The following is a 9477-nucleotide window of genomic DNA, read 5'->3' on the forward strand; positions in this document are numbered from 1 at the left end:
ACCAAGAAACATAAGTTGCAGAAATTCTGACTTCTTTCAGTGGTTGTGTATTTATTATTTTTTTTAAAAAGCATTACCTTATGTTGTAGTATTTTATTCTATTCTATTCTGTTCTATTCTTACAAAACTACTGGATAATATCAAAATGAAAACTTCACTATTTACCCAAAGGTTACATGTGAAACAATGTTCCAGCGCTTCAGAGTATTATTTATCCATTTTGTTACAACACATGGTTTCTGTGATTTCAGCAGTATCTAACACAGTAATAGGAAAATAGGAAACACTGAGCTGGCCCTGCACTTCCAGTAGATTTATTATTATCCAGGGTCATAAATATTGCTGTGGTGCAAAGCACGTGTGTCTGAGTCCACCATGGCATAAAAACAACAGTACTTGTTGTTGTATTATGATGAACGAATGTTTTAAATTTAAGCTAACTCAGTTTGTGTTTAGTCAATTAATTTGTATTTTTTATCCAAAGAAAGAACTTGCAAATATCGCTAAATGTTGCATAAGACTGTAAATGTCTTCTTTCGTGCTTAAATGCAAATTAAAGTGTAACACCATGCTTATGCTCTGTTTGACTCTTTGTAAAATTACAAAATGATTTGATTGAAAATAAATTACATATGAAGATGGTTAAGTTCAATCAAATTTACACTGTTTGTTTAAATGCAGGCTACCTGTACTATACAGTTGATTATAAAGCATTTTCATGATTAGGTGAGGTCAGTTCCATGATTTTTCCATGACAGTTTAAGCAGACAAAAGATCTGGAGTTTATATTATTTCACTGGAATGTAGTCATGAGGTCTAAAGAGATGTTAATGCCAGTGAAAGAGGGTGTGATTAGACCCAAAAATCAAAATAAACCCATCTGAGACAGGAAAAACTTGATTAGAAACGGCCGAATCAACAATCTGATTTATTCATAAGAAGAATGAATGCTCCAACCAGCTCAGCAACACTGAAAGGTCCAAAAGACCAAAGAAGAACACTAAAGTGGATGATAACAGTAAATATACCCTGTAAATATACAGGGTTTAAAACAAGGTGCAAACATGAGGTTAAACTGAAGAACAAGAAGGTCAGATTAGATTTGCCAGAAAACATCTAAAAGACCTCGCACAGGTTTTGAAAAGCCATCTTTGAAAAGTTGAAACCAAGATTAACTTGTAACTTAAGAAACATGGGAAGAGAAAGTCAAGAGAAGAAGAGAAACAGCTTGTGATCCATTTCACTACCACATTATCTGTGAAACATGGTGGAGACAATGGGCCTCATGTACTAATACATAAACAAGTCCACACGAAAAATTACTGTTAGATTTGTGAAACGTTGCGTGCCAGACTATTCTGATGTCACCAATGTGCATATGCTAGTAAATCAAAAGCATTTGGAACCAACATGCACATTTCCTCACCCCCATTTCTCTATGTACAAAACTATGTTTACCTCCAAGTGAAGCAGAGCACATGGTGACGATGTTTTAAGAGAGAAGCCTGCAGCTCTAAGACAAGAATTTAGGAGAAAGTTTGACTGTAGAAAATGGAATAAGTGTCTGAGGTCCAAGGAGGAAGTGTTTCCACATAAGTGATGGTCATCCAAAAATGAAAAATGACTAAATGAAAAAAAAAAAACTTAGGCTGATACTTGCTGTGTCAAACACTAACAGACAACAAGAAAAATGACATGGAGAATTGTCCATGGCATTCACTTGAACATCTTTACAGACAGACTGAAAACACTAGAATTCACGCCATCTAATCTATCACACAATATAATTCAATTCAATTCAATTGTATTTATATAGCGCCAAATCACAACAAAAGTCGCCTCAAGGCGCTTCATAGATAATACACTCTGCTACCCAACTCTCAGTCAGTGATATTCTGAAAAGCAAATGAACAGCTCATCACTTCAACTTTGGAGAAAAACTAAATATTTTTACCCTGCGCAAAAATCAAATGCAAAATTACCGTCACATTTGTGAAACGTGCATGCCAGCCTTTTTTGTTGTCACCACGGTGCATATATTAGTCAATCAAAAGCATTCGGAACTAACATTCATATTTCCTCTGCCCCATTTATCTCTGTATGAAACTATGTTTACCTCCAAGTGAAGCAGACCACATGGTGACGATGTTTTAAGAGAGAGTCACAATACAACACAAAATGCAAAAATGCAGAGAGGAAAGACTGTCTTCTGCAATCTGGTCACATGAGGACACACACAGTGGGATGTTTGTTATTAGCATAGTACATGTAACATTACAATCAGGCTTGTCCATGACAGCCACTTTGTACATCTTTACAGACAGACTGAAAGCACTAGAATTCAACTCATCTTATCCACAGCATGATGAGATACATAAAGGATATGAACGGCTCATCACTTCAACTTTGGAGAAAAACGTCTGGGTTTCAGCATTAGTATGGCTTTCTTTCAGTATGTCCAGCACTGTGGTTTTGATAGTTTTCTTGTCGGCTTTGGAGAGGTTTGCTTTGAGTTTGAGCAGAGCCGAGACATGTTTTTCACTGTTGGGGACACAAAGAAGAAAGGGTTAAAAAAAGTGTATCATGTATTTCATGATTATGTTTATGATGCTTGCCTGGGGACTCTGTTGTCCTACTGGGAGACTTCAATGCTCATGTGGGCAATGAAAATGAGACCTGGAGGGGCGTGATTGGGAGGAATGGCGGTACCTTTGGATTGGCATACTGGGATGGTGGTTCCCATCTTTAAGAAAGGGGACCGGAGGGTGTGTTCCAACTACAGGGGGATCACACTCCTCAGCCTCCCTGGATGGTAGGGTGCTGGAAAGGAGAGTCCGTCCATTCGTCAAACATCAGATACAGGAGGAACAATGCGGTTTCCGTCCTGATCGTGGAATACAGGACCAGCTCTTTATCCTCTTAATGATACTTAAGGGTGAATGGGAGTTTGTACAACCAGTCTACATGTATTTTGTGGACTTGGAGAAAGCATTCGACCGTGTCCCTCAGAGTGTCCTGTGGGAGGTACTCCAGGAGTATAGGGTGTTTGGCCCATTGCTACGGGCCATTCGATCCTTATACAACCGTGGCAAGAGCTTGGTCCGCAATGCCGGCAATAAATCGGACTAGTTGTCGGTGGGTGATGGGCTCTGCCAGGGCTGCCCTTTGTCAATGATTCTGTTCATAATTTTTATGGACAGAATTTCTAAGCATAGCCAAGTGGCGGAAGGATTTCACCTGGGTTGTCTCAAAATCTCATCTCTGCTTTTCGCAGATGATGTGGTTCTGTTGGCTTTATCAGGTAATGCCCTCTCACTGGAACAGTTCGCAGCCGAGTGCAAAGCAGTGGGAATGAGAATCAGCACTTCCAAATCTGAGGTCAGCCGGAAAAGGGGGGAGTGTCCACTCCACGTCCGGTACAAGTTCCTGCCCCAAGTAGAAGAGTTTAAGTATCTCGAGGTCTTGAGATACTGGGAATGGAGAAGGGAGTGGGAGATCAACAGATGGATTAGTTCTGCGGCTGCATTGATGCAGACACTGCACTGGTCTGTCGCGGTGCAGAGAGCTGAGTGTAAAAGGGAAGCTCTCAATTTAACGGTTGATCTACAACCCCACCTTCACCTATGGTCCTGAGTTGTGGGTAGTGACTGAAAGAACGAGACCACGGATACAAGTGGAGGACATGAACTTCCTCCGAAGGGTGGCTGGCCTCTCCCTTACAGATAGGGTGAGAGGTTCGGCCGCTGCTCCTCCATATTGAAAGGAGCCAGTTGAGGCGGTTCTGGGCATCTCCTGGGTGAGGTGTTCCAGACACGTCTTTTTCTGTGTGTAACCAGTTTCCTGCCTCTGACACACATTCTTCCTAATAGCTGTCAGTAACACATCACCACACCTATTTAAACTTCTGAAAAAAGTGAAGGTGGAAAATGTGTCAGTTTCTGTTTTAAATACAACAGTAATTGGAACTCGTATTGGTGACACTGATATGTGCCTAGATGTACATGAATTCCAGGTTTCCACTAGTTTTACCAAATAACTCCCCATGAAATCATACACTTCTGTGGTGCTGATGCTTTCAGACACACAGACAGTCTATATGTGAGTGCTATCAACAGCAGTGTTTATGTCCCCTGATTCCCTTTTTCCTTTTCCTTTAAGGTTAGAAATAAGAGGTCTATACAGTTGGGTTTCCGGTGCCACATTTGGAAGAAAATCTTTCTTTTCACTCTAATTAACAGCATTGACTTCATCTGCACACAATGCTCTCTCATGCCAGCATAGTTTAATTTCAATGAATGCTAAGAAGAAACATCTGAAACCAACTGAGATGTTTGGCTCAGTCTACTTGCTGTTCCTCCTCACCTATCGATAAAAAGTGCAGTTGTTTTTGTATTAAAGTAAATAATGTCTGAGTCAATTCAAAGTTACCTGAGGTCGGGATAAGCAGATCCCAGTGAAACGATTTGCATCTGTATGGCAGGAATATCTTGGAGTTTTAGCACTTCTGCAATCTTGGTCAGGATTTCCTTTAACCAGTCTTGTTTGGATCCCTGTGAAGACAAATCAGTGACGTCAGTTTAGTCTGCAAGTTTCCCCAAACTGTAATCAACATAACTGGAGTTATTACACTGGGGTTTCCCAAGATCGATGATGTATTTGATACGTTCTTTCAGTTTCATGAATAATGTCTTTATTTATGCACCATGTAGTCATCAACCAATGGTCAGATCTTTGAAACATTTGTAACTACAGTCCAGTTGTCCTTAAATGGTTTTTTTCCCTTCATTTCTACCATGTTTTAGTCCATGTAAAATGTTTGTATAAAATATTAATTTATTAGCTACAGATAAAAATCTGTAATTTAAAAATCTTTATGACAAGGGCACTCATCATCTAACTTATATATTGACTGTTGGTCCGTCATTTTCTATGAGTCAATACCTTTGTTCTTAACCCTCTCAGGCTCAAATTAAACTTTTTGTTGCTAATGCACAACCAAGTCCTGCAGTGGTACTTCTGAGTAAAAAAAACTCATAAAATATGTATGTGGGGTTAATCAGGTTGTTAGTTTTTAACTGTTGCAAATCAGCAACGCCTGCCTCGAGAGGGTTAAGGAATGAGTCAGGTTTTCCATTCCATTTCTTCTATATCCTTGGAGGCTGACATTTTAGCCAACTCCTCTGACTTCCTTTTTGAACTTTATAGAACTTTTAGTCAAAACTTCCAAACCAAATGAATGTGAAATGCAGCTGATTCTTATTCTTATGTTTTCCAGAGCTCAGCAGAAATCTGATCACTTTTGGGTTTTATTCATGTCTCAGCTAAAGTGTGCAGTGAAGGTAAGTCTCACCATTCTGGCAAACAGCTCGTGCAGTCTCTCTGCATTTTCTTTCACAGTCTCGTAAGCCTTCAGCTGACGATCCTTGTCCTTCAGTTTGACCTCTCCTTTCAGGAGCCTCTGGACATATTCCACTGTCACTTCCTGCTGAAGCCGACCAATCAGCTCCTGAATTTAGCCCAAGTATATAAGTAGTCAGAGCACATCATAATCCTTTTACTTAAACATTAGCAATGAAGGCAATAATGGCCATTCAATCCAAAACAAAGTTTCCTCCTTTTACCTGGTAAGAGGACTGACTGGAACCCTGAAGTTCTTGAAGCTCGTCTTCAGTGCTGTTCAGCAGCTTCTCAAACGTGTTCTTCTTCAGCCAGTCACTGGTTCCCACCTTCTGGTAGTGTGGCTGTGTGGGGAACAAATAACACATTGTTTTAAAATCTTTGATTAAAACATGTTAGGATTTAATCCTGAGGATTATTGATATCTGCAGTTGTAAAGAACTTACTTTGAGGATCTTGTGCACAGGGGTTAATAAATAAGTGTGGGCAGACTGTTTCATCTCAGTCAGGACCTGCAAACAGTTTTCCCGCACATCCTCTGGGAACAGATCGTGCTTCTCAAAGAAGTCCCTTTAGACAGACCACACAGGACACATTAGCTCACAGTGAAGTATTCTCCTTTTATGATGAAGTTAAAATCTGAATTTCCATCTAACTGGATCAGAAACATACCTGAACTGTTCGACACAGCTGAGGTTTGCCTTTATGAAAGCTTTGCTGTGCCGTTTGTTCTGCCTTATGATGTCTTCATGAAACTCTTTATACCTGCAGAAGATTAAGAACAGCTTTCACTTTTATTATCTTGTTATTACCAAACGTAAAACTAAAATGTATTTTCAAATTTAAATATTTAAAAGACAGCCTTGTGAAGCCTTGTTACCTCTGCATGAAGTCTGTCAGGTTGGATGTTATTTCCTGGGCCTTGTGTCGGTCTCTTACAGTTATATGTGCTGATGTCACGATGCCGTTGATCAACTGAAGACAAATGTATTGACAAATCAGTGGCAGTTTTAAGTTCTCAAAGCACTTTACACAGCAATGCACTTCCATCATTTTCAGATCCAGTTAAACACCAGGAACCAAACCCAGTGCTTTACAATGTTAGTGACAAACCCAAGTGATTAAACTACGGAACCATGGGAGGGTTTGAAACTGTGACTCTGATCTGACAGTAAATACGTTTCTATAAATGACCCAAACAAAAACTATTGTCTTCCTTGTTTGTTAATCTTTTTCTCAAAGTTTCTCAAAGTCTTTTTCAGTTTGGTTAATATGTGCAGCAGGCTGGAAAATATTTGTCGGCACTTCTTTGGAAAGTTCTAAAGTGGATAACAGAGTAAATGTCATTTTGCACATTTTGTTCTCCTATAATCAAAACAATGCTATGTCATTACTTCACCACAACAATTTTATTGCACAGTTCTGATATAGCAATGTATTCAAAGCCTCTCACAATGGTCAATGTGGCGGTGGTGAGGTCCCTGGCTCAACTGCAGGGGAGGAGTGGAGCAGTGAGCTCAAGGGTGATGGAGGGACCCCTCTTGAGGTGTCAGGGATTTAACTAATGAGGTTTCTCTCTTTGTAAATAATGAAGCCAGAGACTTAAGATGAGAAGTGTGTGAGCTGGAGACCAGCAGGAAAACAGGTGGAGTGGGTGCCGTACCTGTCAACAAGCAAATGATTTGCAATAAACACTCCTCAACATGATGCAGTGTGTCAGGTGAGTCACTACAGTCAACAATTACAAGTCAACAAACGCATGACTCACTATAAGAATCCTTGAAGTTGACCACCACAAGTGACGCCTTTCACTTTATATTAACACCTTTTTATAAAAGCATCAATTCAAGCCTCTTTTATATCAAGTTGTAGCAACTCTACGGCAACTGTACCTGGATGACATCATAGGCCACAGGACTGGCGTTGCAACCATCATCTCTTGTCGGCTCCTTTCCTTGATCCCACTCTTTCTTTGCTTCATCCAATACTCGGCCAATATAAATCATCAGGTCGCTCTAAACACACAACAACACACAGCTGCCACTATTAAACCGCTTTCATGTGTAAAGATTTAATTACTGACAGTAATAATTACATCTACAATATTATGTCTAAAAAATATCTGTTAAAACCAGCAACTCTTTGATGCTGCATTTACACATCTCACTTTAAGCCCTGCAATGACCATACTGATTAACTGGATACACGCCTCAGATACACTGTGTTACCTGTTGTTTGCTGAGGTACTGCTCCTCCAGAGGTTTCAGTAACTCATCAGGAAGCAGGTTTCCCAGCGCTTCAGTATTGATATTACTGGCCAGCTCAGGTTTTTCAAGGATTCTGGTACACAGAGCAGATAACACATGAGTTTCTATAAACACCCCAAGTTGTGTTTAGTCTATAAAAATGGCATTTTATTTAGCACATTAAGAAAACAAGAAATTAGCCGTTACATTTGTATTATTATTCACTATCTGTAATTGCTCAGGTATTTATTCTTCTAAAACCAATGAAGGACCTCACACTGACAGACATCCTCATGTTTAGTCACAGAAAGATGCTGCTTCAAACAATAATTGAACTGGTGGCTTACTCTGGATAAAACTCCTTCACCCATCGCAGGAGGAAGCTGCAGTCCTTGTCATCCAGAACAAAGTCTGCAATCTTTTTGAGCCTTGCGCTGAAAGTTTGATGGTACTGTCTTGCATAAAAGTTACAGATGTCCATCTCTGGTGGGTAGCAGTTCTTCACAACCTCCACCACCCGCTGCAGGTCCTCCTTCAGCTGCCTGCCCATGGAGTGGATCTCTGCCTCTATAGATGACTGGTTCACGGGATCACCAATGGGGCTTGATGGATTATCCATACGCCCATTTACTAATTTTTGAAGCACTTCATCATGGTGTTTCTTCCACTTCTTGGGCCTCCAGGCTGGTGGAGTCTGGCATCTTTGTTTCCACAGCTGGTCCTGCTCTTCCTCAAGGTTGATGGCTTTCACCGCAGATGTCAAAGCAGACACCTCTTCCTCAGTGCTGAGAGAAAGACTCTTCTGCAGAATCTGCCATACATGCTCTTCAAGGGCTTTATGGTCTGCAGCAAGCTTTTCTACTGCTTCCTTGTTGGCCTCAGCCTCAGCTGTCTCCCAAAACAGATGTTTCTCCCTGTCTATCAGTTCCTGAGTGGCCTCACAAAAGGCTTGCATTTCAAGGTATTCCTCAAACGTAGGTTTCACTGGTGGACAATAACAAAGACAAATCTTTGAATTTCTTTTAGATTAGTACTATTTTATAGTTCAATCACCCAGGCTCTCTGGGGTTCTCTTGGTATTTATCACTAAACATCTAAACAAATCTTCCTAAACAGTGAAATGAATGCTGCACATGTACTATATACACATAATTAAATATCATGAAAATAATTGTAATTAAACTTATGCCATGGATATTAACATGGGATTCAACAAATAAAAAAATATTTGTACTTCCCACCTTCCATTGAGGAGCGCCTATCCTCGTGTCCTTTCCGTCTAAAAGAAAACTCTCTCTTAACAGTATTATTGGGATCTGAAAGAAAAAAGCACACAGTTTAATGAAGTTTGAATAACAGACTGCAGACATGAGTTCTGGTCTTTTGTTTTCTTCACTTTCCACAGACAAGCATCAGCAGTGCTTTTTGTTGTGAACTCAGTGTCAAAAAAAATGTTGTCTTTTTGCCCATTATTGTCATGTGTAGCTGTGGCAGGCATGAAGGAGGTGGACCCAAGTGCAGAACTCAAACATGAAGGATGAACTAAAGGTGGCAGTTTTATTGCTGGGGAAATTGTTAAAAGCGTAAACTCACAAGAAACACCAAAATTTAGAAAAATGGAAAATAGTAACAAAAACACTGGGAAAAGAAAACTTACACCAAGAAACTACAAATGAGGAGCTACACTGAAACTAGAAACACATGGAGATTTACACACATGAGGAGGTACGATGTGACAAAGGGCAAAGAAAAGCACAGGGCTTAGATATTCAGAGGAGTAATAAGGGAAACAGGAGCGAGCTCTGCCGCAAGCTTTTCTACTGCTTCCTTGTTG

At 40.1% G+C, this 9477-nt stretch overlaps 1 protein-coding gene across 1 annotated transcript; it reads right to left on the reverse strand.

Moving 5' to 3' along the window:
• Positions 1-256: 256 nt before the first annotated feature.
• Positions 257-8954, reverse strand: LOC146551559 (tumor necrosis factor alpha-induced protein 2-like). The gene is made up of 11 exons (XM_085257449.1): positions 8885-8954; positions 7991-8627; positions 7626-7737; positions 7290-7412; positions 6278-6372; positions 6070-6162; positions 5844-5967; positions 5622-5741; positions 5351-5506; positions 4429-4550; positions 257-2541 (listed from the first exon to the last, which is right to left on the reverse strand). Exons 1-11 carry the CDS (start codon positions 8889-8891, stop codon positions 2352-2354), a joined length of 1779 nt encoding a protein of 592 aa, XP_085113575.1. The 5' UTR covers positions 8892-8954; the 3' UTR covers positions 257-2351.
• Between the last annotated feature and the right edge of the window lie 523 nt (positions 8955-9477).

This window comes from Mchenga conophoros, linkage group LG19, assembly GCF_057382185.1.
Source record: "Mchenga conophoros isolate Kocher_MC1m ecotype Shallow Benthic linkage group LG19, M_conophoros_male_GT1.1, whole genome shotgun sequence".
Taxonomy (NCBI): Eukaryota; Metazoa; Chordata; class Actinopteri; order Cichliformes; family Cichlidae; genus Mchenga; species Mchenga conophoros.

Excerpts from the sequence above, each read along its gene's own strand:
- LOC146551559 (XM_085257449.1), bottom strand. Across the intron at positions 5,742-5,843 it reads CTGTGCACAAGATCCTCAAA|CCACACTACCAGAAGGTGGG; the intron begins GTAAGTTCTTTA and ends TTCCCCACACAG. Across the intron at positions 5,507-5,621 it reads CCAGTCAGTCCTCTTACCAG|GAGCTGATTGGTCGGCTTCA; the intron begins GTAAAAGGAGGA and ends GGCTAAATTCAG.